Source organism: Malaclemys terrapin, chromosome 3, assembly GCF_027887155.1.
Source record: "Malaclemys terrapin pileata isolate rMalTer1 chromosome 3, rMalTer1.hap1, whole genome shotgun sequence".
Lineage (NCBI taxonomy): Eukaryota > Metazoa > Chordata > Testudines > Emydidae > Malaclemys > Malaclemys terrapin.
In genome coordinates this window covers 71,397,528-71,420,852 of record NC_071507.1, presented here as the reverse complement: position 1 = coordinate 71,420,852, position 23,325 = coordinate 71,397,528, and the positions used below count along the sequence as shown (strand labels likewise).

At 39.2% G+C, this 23,325-nt stretch overlaps 1 protein-coding gene across 9 annotated transcripts in view; it reads right to left on the bottom strand.

Moving 5' to 3' along the window:
• The window catches only part of CEP170 (centrosomal protein 170), a 188,508-nt gene that overhangs the window by 17,362 nt on the left and 147,821 nt on the right, over positions 1-23,325 (bottom strand). For 3 of the 9 annotated variants that reach the window (XM_054023210.1, XM_054023217.1, XM_054023219.1), the window contains 5 exons: positions 21,791-21,841; positions 19,668-19,902; positions 10,977-11,154; positions 9,184-9,351; positions 2,148-2,236 (listed from right to left, as the gene is read on the bottom strand). In XM_054023210.1, coding sequence (XP_053879185.1) covers positions 2,148-2,236; positions 9,184-9,351; positions 10,977-11,154; positions 19,668-19,902; positions 21,791-21,841 — 721 coding nt within the window. The remainder of the gene's footprint in view (positions 1-2,147; positions 2,237-9,183; positions 9,352-10,976; positions 11,155-19,667; positions 19,903-21,790; positions 21,842-23,325) is intronic. The other 6 variants (XM_054023211.1, XM_054023215.1, XM_054023216.1 and 3 more) reach the window with 6 other exon arrangements.

The window sequence follows — 23,325 nt, the reverse complement described above, 5'->3', positions numbered from 1 at the left end:
TGAAGGCAAAGGAGAGATTTAAGCAGGAATTTGAATGAGGACATTGAGGTGGCTTTGAGGATGTTTATGGGGAATACCTCCAAAGTGTGAGGGATGGCATGGGAGAAAACAAGAAGGTGCTTGTCAAAAATGTGACAAGTGGGTGATGGAGGCTGGCATTATTGGCTGAATAGAAGCGGGAATGGACATTTTGATAGCGATGGAGAGATGAGAGGTTGGGTGGCAGTAGACCAAGAAGGGCCTTAAAAGTGAAGACAAGTAGCTGATGTTTTATGTGACAGAAAAGGGTAAGCCAGTGCAGAGTTGCAAAGAGAGGGGTGATGTGGTCTAAGTAATGGGCTAGGAAAATGATCTCTGCAGTAGCATTTAAGGGGGGCAAAACTGCATTTGTCAAAGCCAGAAAGCAGGTTGTAGTAGTTGAGACATGAGATGATGAGAGTCTGGACAAGAGTTTTAGTTGTGTGAATGGAAAGTCTGTATTTTAGAGATATTGTACAGAAAGAGTCGGCAAGATTTAAACACAGCATGGATGTGAGGTTCTAGAGAGGGAGGACTCAAAGATGACACCCAGATTATGGACCTGAATGACAGGGGAGAATGGTGGTGTTGTCCATAATGATTGAGAAAAGAGGGAGACGTTGCACTTCATATGCTTTATGAAAATATGCTTTGAATGTGAATATAATGTAACTGGAATATGCTTTATGCAAAAAGTCTCTTGTAAGATATCATTACAAAGCTTATAATCTACTGAGTGTGTTCGTCCTATTTATATGCATGTACCATTCTTGTATCTGAAGCTAGAAATATGAAGTATAACTCTGAGGTATTACTGTAATTATGCAAAGTGTGGGCCATTAATGGTGGTTTAGAATCCTGATGGCTCCCATTGACTAGAACAATTGGTTGTAGATGGTTTATTTACCTGCAAGCCTTCCTGTGTAGGAGTGGGCAAGCCTGTGGGTAATGAAGAATGAGATCTCACAGGACATGTGACCATGTCACATGATACTGGAATTCATCTTAAATCTGGTACTTTTCCATTTAGAAGGAGGGGTGGGGACCCAGAGAGACAAAAGATTCCTGCCTTGTGCTAAAGCTATAAAAGGGGGTGGAACAGAACGAAGGGGGCTGCCGTCATGAGAACACCCCTGCTTTCCACTTAAGATGTCTGCTGGAACTAACGAGGACTGTACCGGAGAAAGGATTGGGCCCAGATTAGGAAGGCGTCTAGTCTATGAAAGAAGCTTATTGGAACATCTCTGAGGGTGAGATTTTACCTGTAATCAGTTTCTTAATGTATTAGACTTAGACTTGCGTGTTTTTGCTTTATTTAGCTTCATGACTTACTTTGTTTTGTCTGTTATTACTTGAAACCTCTTAAATCCTACTTAATAAAACACTTTTGTTTATTAGTAAACCCAAAGTAAGTGATTAATACCTGGGGGAGCAAACAGCTGAGCATCTCTCTCTCAGTGTTATAGAGGATGGACAATTTAAGAGTTTACCCTGTATAAGCTTTATACAGAGTAAAACCGATTTATTTGGGGTTTGGATCCCATTGGGAACTGGATGTCTGGGTGCTGGAGATAGATGACCTGCTGAGCATTTTTTGGTTAAAGTCTGCAGCTCTGGGGGCGTGGACCACCAGACCTGGGTCTGTATTGCAGCAGGCTAGCATGTCTGGTTCAACAAGGCAGGGCTCTGGAGTCTCAAGCTGGCAGGGAAAATGGGCTCAGAGGTAACTTCAGCATGTCAGGTGACAGTCCTAAGCGGGTCTCTGTGGCCAAAGCCATCACAGAGGGCTTGGGGGAAAAATATTAGCAGTTATGTTTGGCCAGGTGGAGCTTAAGCTGATGGCTGGACATCCATGAAGAGATGTCAGAGAGACAGGCCAAGATATTAGTTTGGACAGAAGGAGACATATCAAAGTAGAGAGGCAGATTTGAGTCCGCGGCAACAGAGGATTAATTCACTTCAAAAGTCAAAATCTTTCTTGACCACCGAGAAGTTGAAGTAATAGTATCTTTTTAAGTAAATAAGTGTACCAATATACTTGATCTACCATGCATTCTGCATTTTACTGCTACTATCTGGAATGTGAATCTAAGAAAAACTTCTGAGTGAAGAAAAAAAAAATGTCCTACCTGATTTTGCCAGCTGTTTTGTCTATCGATTGCCTTATCTTCCGAGAAAACTGGAAGACTGAGGATAATAGCAAGCTGTCTCCCATGACCTGGAATAATTATTTAAAAATGGAAAAATTAGCAATGCACTGGGAATTAAATACTGCGATACAAACAATTTTGCACATTTTGAAATAAAGATTTTGTATTCCTCTTCCCACGTCACTTTGGCAAGAATTTGCCTATAAATGTACTATTAATTAACATTAGGAATTAATACATCGAGGTTGTACAGGGCCTACTGTAATCAAGCACTGTGCAGGTTTTTACACATAGCTCTTCCAGTGTACTTCACTTTTTACCTGAAACACTATTGTTGTTATTATTGTCCTCTTTAGAGCAACAACTGCCAATCATAGTGAACTGTGATGATTCAGTGATGTGTGCAAATAGAAATGAACTTGAGAACAAACTAATTTTCACTTGTAATCTATGGAAAAAAGTAAACCCATGCCTCTGAGTGAAATAATTCACTTATGCAACTCAATAGTCATTACTTTGTTTAATATCCAAGATAGACATCATCTAGACTTTATTCTGTTCCTATCACCCTGGTAGAAATGGTTACTCATCCTGTGCAATTACTGTGGTTCTTTCAGACATGTGTCCCTACCATGCTCAACTCTAGGTGCACTAATGCCCCCTTGTGTCTTTGGTTGGAGATTTCTCATAGCAGTGTCCATTAGGCCTGTGCATGAGTGTTAGTTAGTCTTGTGCCCCGTGACATTGTTCTATAGCATCACATGGGTGAGCCACCCTCAGTTCCTTCTCTACCGTAAAGCTCCATGGCAAAGAGCTAGTAGTGTAGCACCAGTAGGAACACGCATCTCGAAGAACCACAGTTACTGCACAGGGCAAGTAACCATTTCTTCTTCTTCGAGTAGCATCCCTGGTAGAAATGGTTACAGGTGCTCTGTTCTAGGTGACTATTGAGCAGTATCCTCTAAGGCGAAGGGGGCTTCTGAGTCAAGTCCAGTACGGAGGAAAGTACAGCAGAGCCGAACAGGGTATCAGAGGCAGAGTTAGGAATTATAACAGTGTTCAATGCACATATGTATAGACGCCCTAGTAGCAGCTTTACAGATTTCAGTAATCACCCCATTCTTGAAGAAGGTCATAGAAGTGACAATGGACTTTGCAGAATGAATACATTTATCTGAAGCTGGATGAATATTGTGAAACTCATAAAAAGAGCTAATACATCCTGATATGCACTTGGAAATGCACTCTGGTTAGGTCAAAAGGGCTGGCAGTCTCTATCTGCTAATGAGACGAATAACCTATGGGTCTCTCTGAAGGGCTTAGTCTTATCTAGATAGAAGGCCAAGGCTCTCCTGATGCCAAGGGAGTGTAGCAGTGCCTCCTGGTGATTTAGATGCAGTTTGGGGTGGAAAACAGGCAGGTGAATGGGCTGATTGATATGGAACTAGAAAGAAACTTTAGGTAAGAATTTCAGCTGGGGCCACAGCATGACCCTGTCCTTAAACAGTGTGGGGGAGGGGTATGCCATCAGAGCCCCTATTTCTCCAACCCACTGTGCCGAAGGGATGGCTATCAGGAATGCAGTATTCTCTGATAAATGAAGCAGTGCAGGTAGGCAGAGATTCAAAGGGAGATCTTGAGAGGCATTTAAGGACCACATTGAGGTCTCATACCAGAGTAGGGTGCTGGACTGATGGATAAAGCTTTCCCAGCCCTCCTCTAAGATATCTCACTGTGATCAGGTGGGAAAAACAGAACAGCCCTCTATTGGGGGGTGGAAAGCCGTGATGGCTGCCAGGTGGACTTTTATGGAGCTCATTGATAGCCCTGAGATTTTCAGAGTTAGGGTGTAGTCCAATATATCTGGAAATGATGCAGTCATTCATGAAACCTGTCTCAGGTCACACCAACTGGCAAACTGAATCCATTTTTGAAAATATGTGTACCAAACAGATTGTTTCCTGCTGTGAACAACACACTTTTTACATTCTCTGAGCAGGCTGTCTCTAGTCCCATGAGCCATCCATCAATCATGCTTTCAGATGAAGCATCGTGAAATTGGGAGGAAGAATCTTCCCGCCCTGCTGGGAGAGGAGATGGGGAGTGGTGTGAAGAGTATTCAGAGAATAAACAAGCCAGCTGTATAAGGTACAGAAACCATGTTTGCCTGGGCCAAGTCAGAACTATTAGAATGACTCTGGATCTGTCTTCTTTTATTTTGAGCATAACTTTGGCCATTAGAGGAGTTAGGAGGAATGTGTACACTAGGACTGATGCCCATTGAAGGTGGAAAGCATCCCCCAGGGACTGGTGACCCAGTCCACTCCTCACGCCAAAGTGGGTGCATTTCTTGTTTGACTCTGTGGCAAACTAGTCTGTCTGAGGGTGTCCCGTGTAATATGCTGGGGTCTATTTCCTATTTGTGGTCTTGGAAGAAGCGTCTGCTGAGTGCATCTGTGGTCATGTTGTGAACCCCCAGGAGACAGGCTGCTGTGATGGGGATCTGGTTGTGTATGCACCAATTCCAGAGAATACTAAGATATCTTTCCTGCGGAGTTGTGCCACTACTACCAACATGACTTTTGAAAAGACTCTTGGGGCAGATGATAGACGGAAGGGGATCACTTGGTTTTTAAAGTGGTCCTGGCTGACCGTGAAATGTAGGAATTGCTTTTGGAATGGTTGGATAACAAGGTGGAAATATGCGTCTTGAAGGTAGAGAGCTGAAAAGCAACCCCCTTGCGTTAGTGATGGAATTATCACTGCATCACCATTTTTAATTTTTGTGCCTTCATGTAGATCTTGAGTAGTCTCACGTCAAAGATGGATCTCCAACCTCCACTCTTTTTTTGTACCAGGAAGTACCTGGAATAAAACCCCTTCCCTCTGTGCTGCATGAGGACTGGTTCTACAGCTCCCAAGCGTAAGAGAGTGTCTATTTCTTGATGAAGCAAGCTCTCGTGAGAGGGGTCCCTGAAAAGGGACAGAAATGGGGGGGAGGGGGTTCACTGGTGGAAGTGAAGTAAAATGGATGGTGTATCCCATGGAGCTGATCTCCAAAACCCACTTGTCTGTAGCTATTGATTCCCAGGCTCACCTAAGGTGGTGAAGACAGTAGCCAAAGGGAGAAATTCTGGTGAACTGGTGCAGCTGAAGAGGATGAGGATGGTAATTCAAGCCCTCAAACAACCTGTAAAACATTGCTGCTTGGAGGTAGATGGGTGCAAAGCTTGAGGCTGAGGGTGGATGATTTCATTCTCTGAAATCTTAGCCTCTTTTGGTGTGACTCATAGGACCCCTGGGAGGTAAGGATTTGGATGGAGTGGGATCTCTGGGCCATTTGGACTTGCTGAGTTTTCTCTTGTAGGTGGGTGTGTAAAAACCAAGAGAATGCAAGGTAGCTCTAGAATCCTTCAATATTTGCAGAGACTTGACTGTGCTATCTGCAAAGAACTTAGACATCAAAAGAAAGGTCCTTTACTGTACTCTGGACCTTTTTTGGGAATTCAGAGAGTTGGAGCCAGGAAGCTCTTCTCATTACCACTGCTGTAGCAATCAAATGGATGGTGATATCAGCGGTGTCAAGGGAGGCTTGTAGGGTTGAGCTGGCAAGTACTTGGCCCGCCATAATAATTGCCTAGAACTGTTTCCTGTGTTCTGTCAGCAGATGGTCCACAAAAGAGTTCAGCTTGGTATAATTCATGTGATTGTACTTTGCTATTAACACTTGATAATTGGTGATTCTAAACTGTAAGGAAGCCAAGGAATAAGACTTCCTCCCCAGTTGGTTCAGACGCTTGTGATCTTTGTTATGAGGCGTGGTTTTAGCACGGTCCTACCTACCATGTTCATTCACTGCATCAACTACCAAGGAGTTAGGTGAGGGATGGGAAAATAAAAATTCTGAGTCCTTTGCCGGGATGTAATACCTCTTATCTGCTCTTTTGCATGTAGGTTGAATAGGAGTGTAGGGAGTGTGCCAGATGATCTTTGCTGGGTCCAGAAGTGCCTCATTACCAGGTAAGGCTATGCAGGACTATGAGGGTGAGTGGAGGATATCAAGCAGTTTATAATGAGGCTCTGTCACCTCCTTGATCATTACCCGCTCCTTAGTTTTTCAATCACTTTGCTGCTCTTTGACAATGCTCATGTCCAAGACAATTTCTATTATCTAATTTTTTAGTCAGACTAGGGAGACACTACCAAATAGTTTTTATTTAAGTTCAGATATTATATTTATTGATTTACATTATAATCATCATCAGTATCCAGGAGTTTTACAGGAAAACCCAATGAGAAAATATATAATTAGATATATAACTAACAATGCCTGGAAAAAATAAAAGTCTTAAATCTATTTTAAAGACAAAGAAAATCACTTAACCATATTTCAAAATGTAAGGCATTCAACCTAACAGGAGCTACAAGTAATTGCACATGATCCAAAAGATACCACAATGAGATACATGCCGAAATTACAAGCTCCAAGTGTGGAGAAAAGCAAACGAAATCAGATAACTATAAGGGAACTATCTACTTAAGAACTTTAAATACGAAACAACAACAAATCTAATCTTAAGGCTAATGGGTTATGGCAATAAGAACAGAAGAGCTGCCATACTGGGTCAGACGTAGGGTCCATCTAGCCCAGTATCCGGTCTTCTGACAGTGGCCAATGCCAGGTGCCCCAGAGGGAATGAACAGAACAGCTAATCATCAAGCGATCCATCCCCTGTAGCCCATTCCCAGGTTCTGGCAAACAGAGGCTAGGGACACCATCACTGCCCATCCTGGCTAATAGCCATTGATGGATCTATCCTCCATGAACTTATCTAGTTCTTTCATGAACCCTGTTATAGTCTTGGCCTTCACAACATCCTCTGGCAAAGAATTCCACTGACTGACTGTTTGCTGTGCGAAAAAATACTTCCTTTTGTTTGTTTTAAACGTGCTGCCTTTTAATTTCATGTGGTGGCTCCTAGTTCTTGTGTTATGAGAAGGAGTAAATACACTTCCTTATTTACTTTCTCCACACCAGTCATGATTTTATAGACCTCAATCATAGCCCCCCTTAGTTGTCTCTTTTCCAAGCTGAAAAGTCTGTCTTATTAATGTCTCCTCATACCACATCTGCATGCAGTATTCAAGATGTGGGCGTACCATGGATTTATATAGAGGTAATATGGTATTTTCTGTCTAATTATCTATCCCTTTCTTAATGATTCCCAACATTCTGTTCGCTTTTTTGACTGCTGCACACTGAGTGGATGTTTTCAGAGAACTATTCACAATGACTCCAAGATCTTTCTTGAGTGGTAACCACTAGTTTAGACCCCATCATTTTAGATGATTTTGTTGCCCAGTCACCCAGTTTTGAGAGATCCTTTTGTAGCTCTTGGCGGTCTGCCCAGGACTTAACTATCTTGAGTAGTTTTGTATCATCTGCAAATTTTGCCACTTCACTGTTTACCCCTTTTTCCAGATCATTTCAACAACATCCTCATGGAAAGACCTATGTGAGAAAAGCACATCCTCTAAGAAAGTAGATATAAAGATCTCAAGGTCCAATTCTCATACTGATCTAGTGAAAGAATATAATGTTATGAAGATTCTTGAGAAAGAGGGATATAGGAGTACGATGGTTCCTCACTGAAGCCCCTTCCAGGAAGATGCCAAACCACATATGTCTAAACAAAGGCAATTCAGTCTAGAAAAGAAAGGCCAGATAGGAACTAGCAGGGAGGATGTTAGGACTAGAGGGACACTGGAAGACAGTGTCATTTCACTAACAGGCTATGCACGCAACAAGAGGGAACCCACAAGGAAGCACTTACATGCAAATAGAACAAACAAATTAACAACAAATTCACTCAACTGTAAAAACACAGTCAAAATTGAGATATGGCTCCTGAATCCAGTGGGAAGATAGGAAAAACAGGAACAGTGGGGTAGGATCACAAGATCTTAAGTCCTTTCAGTTCAGCATGTGTTCATATTATTGTGGGAACCCATGAACAGAGACTTAAAGATGAAGATGATTTTTAGTAACAGGACAAACACTTTTGAAGGAAATGCCAATTTAAAATTATGCAGAGTGGATTCATAGGAATGTTAAAATATACATTTTTATGTGAGAAAAGCATCTCCTTGTTCATTGTGGAGCAAGAACAGCCTTGGGCTTCCCATGACAAATCAGATTAGCACGTCAATCATGTGCACTTGAGTATACAACAGAATCCTACAGTATGTCAGCCAGCAAGCAGAATTTGCCAACTTTTTTTTTTTTAAATAGGGTGGAGCAATTTATGTAAGCTACAAGAGAAAGAAAGGGATAATGTCTGTGTCTGATTCGGTAAAACGTAATTATGAAAATAAATAAGTCTATATGCACATATTATATGAAACTGCATTTCTCTATACATATTTTAAAATTAGGCTAGGAGTAGGTTAAGTTTATGATGTTTCATAACCAATTTTCATTAATTAAATAATCTCCCCTTTCTTATCTACCAAGCTGATCTCTGAAATGGCATTGAAATCAATGCTGATCGTTTATTATGTCTTTTTTAAGCACTCTGACAACACCAGACATTATGAGTCCCACTACATACATTCTCTGCCTAAGATGACAGTGAAATCACACACAATTCAAGCTTCCTGGTTGTACCTATAAAATAGATCGGTGCCATTACAACAAAGCTAGTGTGATTTCCTTAAAAAAATGAATGACTGATTTGAGTTTAAAATTTGTCATTGTGTTCATGTTCTAATTATTATTCTTTCCAAATAAATACAGTATTGAAAAATTCTAATAGCCTACCCAGGACACACGCAACACACTCTCTCTCTCTTTCTAGGTAATATAGTAATATTTCACTGTTTTCCCCCCCCATTATTGCAACCATATGGAAGTAGGTGGGCAAGTAAATTTTGTGCCTGCAATGGTAAAAAGTGATGACATTTTGGAGGGCTAGAGTAAGCATATTACTACACAGGAACATGGGTGCATACTCGCCTCATCTCTGCTCCACGTTCTCCTCCGTGTAATTGTTGGAGGATCAAGAGCATCTGTTAACTGAGGCTTAGCATCATTGGACCGACTGTTCCCCTCTGGTGGTTTGGCATGCACTAATGGAGGAATCTTTCTGAAGTTCAGACTTTCATCAAATACACGGTCAACCAGCTGAAAGAGCAAAATAAATAAATAAATAAATAAAAATACATTTAATGAAAAATAGGCAGTTTATGAAACCTTCTGGATACATACAGTACAAGGGCTTCAAGATGAGACTGAATTTTTTTCCTCTAAAGTAGATTTCCGTGATAAAATCAAATATTCTGTTTTCCTATATATTGTATGTTGTATTTGTATTATAGGATAGTCTGTCTAGTAAACAGATGGCTATTTTCCAAAATCAGAAATTCATGGCTATAAAATTAGATTGCCAGATGGAAAGGATTTCTCCTATATATAGATATCATGTAGTGAGCATAAAAAAATGAAATTCCAGTCACTTAAACTGGCAATGGTAAACCTTTTACTCATACTTTTACCAATGCTGACTGTAAGTGATTCGAGTAACTGTTTTTCTCTTCACAAAAGGTACTCCGTTCTCTTCACAAATTACATTTAATGGCAGATTTCTATGAAACTAATGAAAAGGAAGTTTTTTTGCAAGTCACTGAGTATTTTAGTCCTTTTCAGACAGATTAGTCACAATGTTACAGAGTCTACATCTACTTCAATGAGATACTGCCACCTACAGTATTATATTATATATTTACGGTACAATTTAATAATACTAAACAAAAAAGGAAAAGGGAAGCATACTTATTCAGTGAAATGTAAGACATGATTTAAATGTATCTGAGTAAATGCATATTTATGTTATGCTGATGTTTAGTTGGGGTTCTAAGAGACAATTACAACAATTAAATGGGTTTAGTCAATTACACTGCATACGCAAGGCATGTTTCTTGCTATTGTTTATATCCTTTTTCACGACAAAAGGACAGTCTCAGAATGAACACAGTTGATTAATGTGTAACCAAACCTGACACATACACAAAAACAATTAGACATGTTTTGAGGGGAACAAGACAAGAAAGAACAAAACCAAAAGTAAACATTTACAAAAAACTATCTGAATGGTAATATGGTAGAAGGTGAGTGATTTTTATGTCATCTTTAACATATTTACCAGCATTAGACCTGTAATGATGACTAAAACAAGTTAGTTAGTACAATTTAATACACAGCACTCCAGAGAAAGTCCAAGAAGAGAAAAATTAAATTGCAGCACAAAGCAAACCTAATTCAAGCTATTTTTTTTTATAATATATTGTGGATGGAGAGCTAAAATTATTATTAAGCCATGCTACTTACATATTTAAATGCTAACAGGAAAATGTCTATATCTTCTGTGAATACAAGGACTTTTCTATCTGTAATAGCTATACCATATGTATATAGTGCACACACCATATATTTGTGTATACACACTAAAATCTTTAAAAGTACTAATACTATTCACTGGCATCTAAGACTGTGGACAAGTAAAAAGTGAAAAGTACAATGTCTTGTGTTTAAATAGTGAAAACAGACACACAATATGAACAGTTTGGGTGATCACTTTAATGATCTGTGTTCATAGACTGATTTTTGTGCTTACTGATTTTTGTTAAAAGATTAAGGAATCTTAAATCAAAAGAAGAGAATGCTGAGATTCATGCAAACAGGCTGGGTGGGAATAACTAAAAAAGCTATGCAAAAGGCTAAAAGCAAAAGAAATAAAGAAAAGAAAGAACCTTATGCATTTCTCCATGAAGATCTCCTACCTCTTCTCTAGTGTCTATGGCAGAGCCAGGGGTGGTGGCAGCAGTGCTTACTGTGGTACTCGGAGCAGTGCCTGATGAAGTCACTGAATCTATCTCTCCTGCTACATCGTTGATTTCCCGTGCGATGAGAGCCAGGTCTTGACTGATCCTGGTAATAATTTTAAAGACAACATTACGTTCTCCCAATACCATATACCTAGAGCAGCAGTGTCCAACCTGTATCCTTGAGGTTCTAAGTTGTGGCTCTTGGGTGAAGCCATGCTAAGAGGAAAATATGTAACTGATTATGAAGTGAAAATATGTTTGCTAAGCTGTGCACTGCAATTTTTAAAGTGAAGTTTTTAAATCAAGCTTCTTGCTACAAGGAGGCAGAAGGGCATACTGCTTCCCAAAACGTCTCCCATTGCTTCACCTGCAGCCCCAAGAGCAGTTCTACTGTGTGATGGGAGTGCTCTGAACAGCTGCTGTCTTTTCTCTGCTGTAGCTGCTCTTCCACTGGACATCTGCTGCATCACAAGGAGCAGGGGAGAGAGTAGCTCTGGCTGCTCCATTGCCTGCTTACCTGCTAGATTGTGAGAGCACATGATAGGAGCCTGAGGAGCCTAATGGCACTCCTCTCAAAGGATTGCTCCCCTCCCCAACAGAGCAAGAGCAGTCCATAAGACAGGGAAAGGGGAAAAGCTGAGAGACAACCATCAGTTATGGCTCTCTGATTCTATGAGCCAGCCTAGATTAGAGTAGGAACTTGTGCCAGCTTTCAGCAGTCCTCTTAGGAAGCCAGGTTGGGATAGTTGTTCTGTGCACTTCAGTTAATCCCCTTCTTTTTCAGTGGCTGAGAGGAATGATGAATAAAAATCAGCTATGCTGGCTCTATGCCCAGGGATTCTCATTCCCTTTGCCAGGAAATGAACAGGGCAGAGAATCTGTCCCTAAATATTGATAGAGGACCACTAACTTTTTTGAAATATGTTTGCCCCTAAGGACGAAATGATGGGACACCACTGATCTAGAGGTAGAGAATTTAGCATTGATAACAGTAGTTAAAATAGAATGGCAAACATAATTAACACATTTCCAGTCAAATCGCAATATTGCAACATCATATTAGAGAGTTCACCATTGACAAGCACAATTCCAAGGAACAATGTAATTTTACAGGTTGCATGAATGAACAGAAAATGGATACAATGTGAGAGATACCCTGCTGAAAATATTCTTAAACACTCAAATCTCAAGTTATCATTTACTGTATTTACGCAGAAGTGTAAAGCTAAAGCAAAAATTAAGTTAATCCAAGAAATATGCTGAATTTTTTGCATGTAAATAAATGTTAACAGTGTTGAAAAGTGAAAAACATTCACTTACCAGATGCTCACCACAGCTTAGGTACTATGAGCATTCAGCACATATTTCTGGGATTAACTCACATTTATTTTTAGTTTTACAGTTCATATAAATATGTAAAAACATGTTTTTTAAAGGTAGAAAATAAAACTGCTATTATTCAGCAAATTCTCCAGGGGACAGCTACCACAAAAGTAAGGCCACTAGAAAATAGAATAATCCTGCCGAAGTCCTACTTCTCCACAGAAACATCCAAAAATCCAACAAACTGCTAAAATCGCAAGTGAATTCTTGCCAGACAGCCGTAATGGTACAGCGTCAGAAGCCATATGAAAATGAAGACAAATGATCTTGCAGGATTCATGGTGAAATTAGGCAATTCCAAAATGGATGCTACTTCACAGCAAGTAACAAATTATTAATTTCTCAAGCAGTCAATAAGGTCACAAATACCAGTGCAGCTGCAACATAGTTTCACTGGATTTGTAATTGTGACTTGGTATAAAAAGTCCGCTTCTTTGCATTTTGCTGTCAATTAATGAAACTGGGGGAAGTGAAGCTGAAGTTGGAGACTCCTTCGCTAGAAGGACAAAACACTAGTCTATTAACTTCTGCAACACCATTTTGGTTATTCAGTGCAGTAAGTTCATTAGGTTTCATATTCCCAACCTCACAAATATCATGCCACCTGGTATACTACTTAGTTCCTTTTTCAGGCTTGAACCTGTGCTTAATTTCACAACAAATTTCCTTCTACATTGTGAACAAAACAGCAGGGAAACAAATCTCAGCAGAGTTTGAATTTAAAACATACAAAATTTATTCGCTGTAGTTATTGTTATAAAAAGAGACCTTCAGATGATGGAGTGTGCAATTACTGTGAGATACTACATGCTTTGGGTTCTCAGACAGCTCCAAGGTCAAAGGCTAAGTTCCTCAAAAATCCAAGTAACGTGGTTCTGTCACAACAATTGCAAACCATCTTGTGCATTATTCTACTTATAATTGACTTTTTCAATTAAAAGAAATGTAATCAGGCTAAGTACGCAGGGCTCCATGAGCAACAGAAGTAGAGAATTTATTCCCTAATCAGTAGAAGGCAGTTTTCATTACAGCAGATGAAATGTGACACACACACACAACATTTTTCTTTTTAAATAACTGAGTTACTGTATTGCTATATTCTCAAAAACGCTCAGATTTTCGATCCTTTCTATCTGGACAGAAAAAGTTTAGAGCACTAAACAAAACACATTACAAAAAGCAAGGTGTAATGTCAACTTTTCCATGCCACCTTCCTTTTAGGATTGTTTTCAGATGGCATTATTCTTGGCTGCTTATCTTCATGAGAAAAGTTGCCAAAAAATTCTGCAGCCACTATTATTAGAGAAGAGGACTGCACAAATATATAGGTCCTGAATTACACCATGAAAGGGGGGAGACTAAAACTCATCATCCTTACTGAAGGAATATTTATGACAGATGGAAGAAACACACTAAATTAGGAACTATCTCCATGAATTTCTAATGCATCCACCATAATAGTGTTTAGATGCTAGATTCCTATTGAAAGATTTCATGTTTAGTCTACTATACTATGCTGCCTCAGTTAAATCAATGACTTTTCTAAAACAGTGCTTTGAAATCCTGAGATGAAAGGTGCTATCAAGTTGTTATTATAATAACTAACAGAAGGGCTGCAATCATCTGTCCTGACTATTAAACAGAAAGAGAACAAAATAATGAAGCAATTACTTGAAAAAATTGATCAATTTCACATAACGGAGTCTCATTACTCTGGAAAATCCCGCAACCAAAATTTTCCTTTGAATAATCTAGCATTTTGGAGAACCTGTAATTTCCCTTATTTCATCCTTTAATAATCTCTAACATTAAATATTTGACCTAATTCTTTCAGTATTTGACATCCTACCAGATACAAGATACATGGAATCCGTTTATTATCAGAATTGTGTGTGCTAGCAGAGTTATCAGAATTTTTACAGAATTTGGGAAAGTGTTCCATTTTTAATCAGCTCTCTCAAATTTCAACTAAACTAGTTATTTAAAACTAACAACTGAAAATAGTTCCAACAAAAATTTGCGTGAAAAGGCCAAAGCACGGCAGCCCTTTTATCCAATTTACTTTCATACCAGTAAATTAAACTTGTGAAAGTAGATATTGCTACTATCTGTTTTCCTAATTCAGTTGTGCATTTAACTGCTTTATCAAATACTTATAATTGCAGCTTCCTAAGCAGAGTAACTAGTCAAAGAATAACAGATCTTAATAAGATCAGACAAAAATAGGCATCAGGTCATCCAAAATCCATTTTCTTACTAACTTGAGAAAGCTTTTTACAAACACCGTAACTTTAAATTCTGATTAGGGAGATGTAAATTAGTATGGGATGGTTGGATGGGGGTGGAAAAAGAACAATGAAATCGCATATGTAGTGCTTAAGAAACCTCACAAAAATTACTCCATTATCCTTTCTGCCCCATGGATATTTTCATAATGCCAATATATACACTAGACCAATGGTTTTCAACTTTTTTTCATTTGTGAACCCCTAAAAAAATTTCAAATGGAAGTGTGTACCTCTTTGGAAATTCAATCTGTGGATGCCCTACAATAGAAGTCTTAGATTGAAAACTGACTGAACAAAATTCAACTATATATGTTGCACATGCTTGGCACAGCATTTGACACAGCAAGAGAAAGGGTGCTAAACTGTGGGCTTCTATGGTAACGACAACATTTCTGGGTTTTGACCTGTCGGTGGGGATATTCACATACTTTTGCTTGATCAGAAGAATGGAATGCCTTTTCTGGGATCTGAAACTTTATTTTAGTAGTCACCTTTTGCGGACCACTTAGAAATAATCTGCAGACCCCCAGGGATCCATGGACCACAAGCTGAAAACAACTGCACTAGATTTCTATTGACTATGTGCAGTAAAAAAAAGATACATTATCACAATGCTATGGCTGTGAATCTAAATTAAAAAAAAGTAAAGTTTTATTTCCCACAACAATTAAATGTCCCTTGGCACAGATAACCTTGTACATTACTGCCTATGATAAGTTTCATGACTTCATATCTACTAGTACAGTGGCTCTCAAACTTTCTTACTGGTGACCCCTTTCACATAGCAAGTCTCTGACTGTGACTCCCCCTTATACATTAAAAACACTTTTTTATACATTTAACACCATTATAAATGCTGGAGGCAAAGTGGGTTTTGGGGTGGAGGTTCACAGCTTGTGACCCCCCCCATGTAATAACCTTGCGACCCCCTGAGGGGTCCCGACCCCCAGTTTGAGAACCCCTGTACTACTATATGTGCAATATGGTTCACGTTACAGTACATGTGAACCATAACTTTGAACTTCCTTGCTTTTACATTCTCAACCCTATTATTTTATAGACTGACTGGGAACTACAGACCAGTCAGCCTCACTTCAGTCCCCGGCAAAATCGCGGAGCAGGTACTCAAGGAATCCATTTTGAAGCACTTGGAGGAGAGGAAGGTGATCAGGAACAGTCAACATGGATTCACCAAGGACAAGTCATGCCTGACCAACCGATTGCCTTCTATGATGAGATAACTAGCTCTGTGGATATGGGGAAAGCTCCCACAGTATTCTTGCCAGCAAGTTAAAAAAGTTAAAAAAGTATGGATTGGATGAATGGCTCGATGTCTAGTTGGCAGCTGGTATCAAGCAGAGTGTCCCCAGGGGTCGGTTTTGTTCAACATCTTTATTAATGATCTGGATGATGGGATTAATTGCACCCGCAGCAAGTTAGCAGATGACACTATGCTGGAGGGTAGGGATAGGGTCCAGAGTGACCTAGACAAATTGGAGGATTGGGCCAAAAGAAATCCGATGAGGTTCAACAAGGACAAGTGCCAAGTCCTGCACTTAGGAAGAAAGAATCCCATGCACTGCTACAGGCTAGGGACCGACTAGCTAAGCAGCAGTTCTGCAGAAAAGGACCTGGGGATTACAGTGGACGAGAAGCTGGTTATGAGTCAGCAGTGTGCCCTCGTTGCCAAGATGGCCAACGGCATATTGGGCTGTATTAGTAGGAGCATTGCCAGCAGATCGAGGGAAGTGATTATTCCCCTCTATTTGACACTGGTGAGGCCACACCTGGAGTATTGTGTCCAATTTTGGTCCTCCCACTACCAAACTGATGTGGACAAATTGGAGAGAGTCCAGCGGAGGGCAACGAAAATGATTAGGTGGCTGGGGCATATGACTTACGAGGAGAGGCTGAGGGAACTGGGATTTAGTCTGCAGAAGAGAAGAGTGAGGGGGGGATTTGATAGCAGCCTTCAACTACCTGAAGGGGGGTTCCAAAGAGGATGGAGCTAGTGGGGGAGGTTTAAGTTGGATATTACGAGACACTATTTCACTAAGAGGGCGGTGAAGCAGTGAAATGGGTTATATCTAGGGAGGTGGTGGAATCTCCATCCTTAGAGGTTTTAAGACCCGGCTTGACAAAGCCTTGGCTGGGATGATTTAGTTGGTGTTGCCCTGCTTTGAGCAGGGGATTGGACTAGATGGCCTCTTGAGATCTCTTCCAACCCTAATATTCTATGATTCTATTACATTAATGTCATTTTTAGCATTAACCTTTAAAAAACTGATTTATCATATGAATATGCTATGTTAGGGTAAAAACATGGGTCAGAGGTGGGGCTAGCAGTACTGCCTATTACTAAGATTTGTCCTATTAGAAGAGCTTATTTTCTGATGCTTATAACTTTATCAGATGTTAAGTGTTTGGGATAAAATTTTCCATGCTGGGTATATGCCGCAGGCTAAACATTTCTGAAATGGCTATGCCAAAATGGCTAGCCATTTCTGAGAACAAGGCTAGAGAAAAATACACTGTTTTACCTATATCAAAAAATTCTGGTGACCTTTTCTTTGAGAGGCTCTGAAACACCTCTGCTTGAAATTTAGCAGAGGTTGGGCCTTTGTGTTATGGATGTGCTTTTAGCTGTCCCCATGAAAATCCATGCACATTTTTCCAAATTATAAATCTTTCAAAAATCACAGCTTGCAAACAGTCGGTAGAGATTTGTTAGAAAAAGTCGGGAAAGATTCTGTCTCCAGTGGGAAAAGCTTTGTCTCTCACCAACAGAAGTTGGTCCAATAAAAGATATTACCTTACTCACCTTGTCTCTCTAATATCCTGGGACCGACATGGCTACAACTACACAGCATAAAGCTGGGAGCCTCTCTCTCTTGTGCTCTCAGGGTATGTCTCCACTGCAAGGTAAGCCCATGCTTGAGCCTGGCCCCAAGCCTAAACCCCCACTTGCATCTACACTGCAATTGTGCTAATCCAGGGCTCAGACCCAGGGTCCCATGACCCTGCAGGGATGGAGGGTCCAAGCTTGAGTTAAGCCAGGACCCAGAGTGTGAGCCCTATTGCTCTGCAATGTAGACACAGCCTTGCTTGTCTTGGGAGTCAGCAGGAAGTATCCCACAATTGGATGGGACAATTTCCTTAGTCCTCTCTACCCCAACAATCTGCAATCCACTCTACCGAAAAGGGAAGCCACACCTCCTGCCCCACCGCTTTGTGAATGGCAGCAGCTCAGGTCAGCGTTAGCCTATTCTGTTCTATTACGGATCTGCAAGCACACTATCAGAGAGCCTCCTGGGTTTTCAATGGAGAGCGAACTAAACAAGTCTTATGCAAAGTGAGCTGCTTCCTGATAACATGCAGGGCAGCCAGTAAAATTTTCCCACAGTGCACTTAGGTCCTAGGGCTAGAGTGGCTACATTTGGGGGCAGGTGACTCTGGGATATGGGGGCACAAGAGACTCTGGGATATGGCTACTTTGACTTGGGTCTGTGCACTGCAGTGAGGGCGCTAGAGCCCTACGTTTGAGCATGGGTTAGAAAAGTCTAAACACAAGGTTAAAATACAATGCAGAAGCTCAAGCCCAGGGTTCCCTAACATAAGTCACTTGACTTGAGTTCCACTAACCCTGGGCTCACATTGCAGTGTAGACAGAATCCATAACAGAATCATACCCTTAGTGTCTGATGTAAGCCAAGAACTTCCCTTACAAAATAGCAGGGCTGTCAACTGTGCAAAAAAAAAAGTGCAGGTATCATTCCCTCCTAAAACTTCCATGGAAGCGAAGGTTCAGCAGCAATGTTTAGGAGCAGGAAGAGATATGCTAAGTCTGAATAACTGAGTTTCACAGATCCCCCATATGTGTTTAGCTCCTATCTTAGTATGGATTCTCAGAAAGAAATCCATGGGTCAAGTATGTGAAGTTTTAAAAGTTCTTACTGGAAAATGCATATTTGAGCTTCATTCTAATAGTTCCCAAGATCATATCAGAGTCCCTTGATTTATTTATAATATTTATGTAGCTTATTTACATGTATCATAATCTATATAAATGTACAACAGATTTTTTAATACCAGGAATTGGAAAACAATATTTCATATGACCAAAATATAATATTTCATAGCTGTGATGTCACAGTATTAAAAATTGTTTTTAAAAAGGACATTGTTAGGTCATTTAGGCCTCAAATTTAAGTTCCGTAAAAAGTTTCACAAAACTGAATATTAATCAGTATTTTAATAACATTTACCTAAAAAGTTAAGTTTATTTAAAGTCTATATGAAATGTACACAACCTTGCCATTGCATCACTGTAGAATGTGTAACAGACTATGCTTTTCATTGTTGAAGTGCAGTGCAAATAGCAATAAGGGGGAAAGTACATTAGATTTTTTAAACCACTTTATTAATCTCAGGCACCAGCAACAATGGAAGTGATTTTTTGGACAAATATTTAATTTGACAATCTTCCTTCAATGCAGAGTAAAAACCAAGATGAACTAAAAATTAGAAGTGAAAACATGGTCTTTCATATGGTAAAAAAATATACCTCCAAATCTGCTTTGCATTTATCTGATTTTTTTTTTATTTGCTGATTTTAAGGCAGTATAAAACAGATCTAACTATTTCTTGAGGCAGAACAAAGTGTTAACAAAATACATTTGTAACTCTCACTAATGCAACTGGGAGATCATACAGAGGATATGTGTACCACAAGACATTACTACTGTTCTTCCTCCACAAGAGAGGTTTGCTGGTAGCACTACTTTGATAGTCTCTCCTTTACAAGGCTTCAAGATTTCTGTACACCTAGCCATGCAGAAATATTGCATATGTAGAATCACCCAGTGATTTAACTAGCTCATTTGTTCAGCACTACCAGTTAAGATAAAAGGCTTTGATATTTTAAAGGTATTTTTTAAAAACAAACCTTGCTATTTCTTCTCGATGAGCAGTCCAATCGCGAATGTAGTCCTCCTGTTCCTTGATCCTGTGTTTGAACGTATTGCTAGTTTGCATTGCTGTCCCAGAGCTCTGCAATCGAGGGGTTTTCAGGGCTGGAGAAGTACGTAGACGGGTATGTTTAGGGGAATTACGGTTTGATCCAAACTCATCTTCTGAGGTGGAAGCATAATCTGTAGGAAAGCGCCTCCATCTTGAATTTACTAAATTAGTTTGATTATTAAAAAAGAATTATTATTGTATCTTTTGTAAGAAACAATAAAATTATTTCAGAAACACCACAACAAAACACCACAACCGCTCAATATCAAACCCCAAGTACCTTACAATAGTGTTTACTACATCTTAAAAAGAAAGATACTAAATTTGTGTTAAATAATAAATGTTGATTAATAAAATGTGGAAAAAGATGCTCTTTGTATAATGGTGAGTTGATAAAAAGATGCAAATGCCATTATTCCTACATAACTAAAGCAAGATGTGTTACAAAATGATGGCCCAATTCATTAACATTTATAGAGTTTGATTGCACTTATTTTTGGGGGGCAAATTCCCCCCACTCCCATTAAATTTAAGGTATTGATTTTTAAACAGGACACACACAAGGAAGTGTAAAGATGTATGAGGGAACATTGAGGCTGGTACAAGGTCTCTCAACCTGGGCCAACATAAAGAAAGCACATAATTCCTATAGAAGAAATTATGCATTTATTGTTGGAAAAAATAACACTTTGTAATTCGGCATCTTGTTACAAAGTTCAGTGACACATCTACAACAGCATCTTCAGAGCAGACAGGACTTGTACTCATACTGAAAAAAAACACATTGCTGAAAATGGACAGAAGCAGTGGACAACTGAAACTGAGCATGAGGATCTTACTCAACAATCAGTCGTTAATGGCTATAAAATGGATTTCAGAATGGCCATCCTCACACTTTTTTAGATGATAGAGTGTTCATTATTATAACATGCCACACCCAATCAACCTCATGCCACAGAGCTTCACAACATATATATTATTTCTTTGTTAATCACTGGCTCTAAAAATCAATTCTCTTGGACTAAAGATTAATGTTAGGAAAATTCTTAATGCAATTTGTTAGTATTCAAATAACCTGACTTTAGGTTTGGTGCCCAAAAACTTAATTAAATTAGCTGGAAAATTTATAGACACCTTTATTGAGGTTGGTTAGGTGTGCTGACAATACTTTTGAAAACCAGTATATCCAAATGGATATACTTGTTCTTGTTAATTTATAAATCACAGATGCAAGATGTACTTAATGTGAATTACATAAAAATATAAGAAAATTAAAATTGATTTTTCCTTGAATTATTTATTAAAAGGATAGCAAATTAAACATAAATCAGATGTGAATATAGATACAGATATTTGCAATGTGAGTTTTTAGATGAGAACAGATTTGTATAATGCTCTGAAAGATTACAATATGTAGAGTGTGAAGCTGGAGTACAAGCTTAAGTCCCTTTCATTTAAACATTATCCTTTTAATTGTAAAAAGTAGAAATATGATTAACAGATTTTTTAAGGTGATTTAAAAGGAAGTATGGTTGCAAGCCTAATCCAAAGCACATTTAAAGCCCACTGAAGTCAATTAGGTTTTTTTTTTTTTTTACTGTCTGTTTTAATATTCTAAAATCAGCAAGAGGGGAAAAAAGGTCTATCTATTGACCCACCACCCCTTAACTTAAGGGATTCTAACTTGTTCTTATCAAGGAAAGCAGAACATAAGCAGAAAAAGTACTCCTTTACCCCTTCCCCTCAAAAAAGGCATCAAAAAGTGTGAGATTGCAGACAAAAGAATTTTAGGAGTTGGGCCCAAAGTTCATCAACAAAGTCCTTTAAAATAATTTTGTATTTTTAATTAAATCCATTGTTACAATTCTTATTTTTAAAAAAATCAAAACAAACATCAAATTTGCTTAAAAATTGTATCTCTGAAGTGTTTCTTAAAGAGCTAGTTCAATAACTCAGCACTGTACAATGAGCATAAGTAGTCAAATTTAAAAACTAAAGATTGAATGAATAGTGAAATATTAGAAAGAGATATGATTTCTAGTACTCTACCACTGTAAGTTTCAACAGCAGGATCTGGGTCTGGGAGAAGCTGGGATTTCTCTGTGTACAAAATATTGTTTTATCATGTTAATTCTTAATGAAAACATTCAAATTTGTAGCATTTGCTTAACAAAAATCTATTGCTGAAATTTAGTGTAAGCCTTTCTCTTCCTCAGTCTATGGTTTGGAGAAAAGCAAAAAGGTGTTGCAGATATTCTTAATTATAAATTATTTTAAAAGTAATTGATTCTGAAACAGTTTGAAAATTCGACAGAGAATTGCTATCCAAATCCAATCGCATTTATAACTAAAGGTAGATAGAGCCAAAAGCCTATTTAATGTTTGGAAAGATCATAAAGATCCAAGGCCAAAATGCGATTGTGTTGCTGTTTGGCCTACAGGTTTCTCATAGTAAATTGTGGGAAAAGTTATTGTGGAGTTAAGAGTAACAATATCACAAGTCATGTAAATCATGATATATATTAACAAAACTCAGCATGTTTTGCATTAACCTAGCTATCTCTTTACAGACATAGGATTTAAAAAAAAAACACCTTTTGATCTCAGGATGCGCAGCCCCTTGGGGCCAGATCAACCCAGTAATCCTAGACTTTGCTTCTGCTCTACTTTAACCCTCTGCTGCTTCTTTCACTCTCTCTGTCTGTTGGCTTACAATGAGTTCTCCTCCCTTAGGCCAGCTAACTAGTACAACTACTAATCATGTGACATGCAGCTGTTCCAAAATGTGACACTGCCCTTGCAGCTATCCTTGCTGCTAATGTTGCTGCTCACCCCTCGTGACCACCATCTTTCCCCATCAATCTCATAGACTCAGACTTTAAGGCTAGAAGGGACTATTGTGATTATCTAGTCTGACCTCCTGCACCCACCCACTCCTGTAATAGACACACAACCTCTGGCTGAGTTACTAAAGTCCTAAAATCATGATTTAAAAACTTCGAGTTACAGAGAATCCACCATTTCCTCAAATTTAAACCAGCAATGGGTCCATGATCCATGCTGCAGAGGAAGGCGAACTCCCCCCACCCCCCAGGGTCTCTGCCAGTCTGACCCAGAGGAAAATTCCTTCCCAACCACAAATATGGCAGTCAGTTGGACCCTGAGTATTTTGACAAGACCCAACAGCCAGACACCTGGAAAATAATTCTCTGTAGTAACTCAAAAGATCTCTCCATCTAGTAGTGTCCCATCACCAGCTGTCGAGGATATTTGTTACTAGCAGTTGCAGATCTGCTACATGACATTGTAGGCAGTTTGAACATATCATCCCCTCCATAAACTTTATCAAGCTCAGTCTTCAAACCAGTTAGTTTTTTTTGCACTCACTGCTCCCTTTGGAAAGCTGTTCCAGAACTTCACTCCTATCATGGTTAGAAACCTTCATCTCATTTCAAACCTAAACTTTTTGATGGCCAGTTTATATCCATTTGTTCTTCTGTCAATATTGGTGTTTAACTTAAAACAGGGCTTTGGAGCGGAGCCCCGAGCTGGAGCGTAGAGCAGCTCCGAAGCAGTGGAGCTGC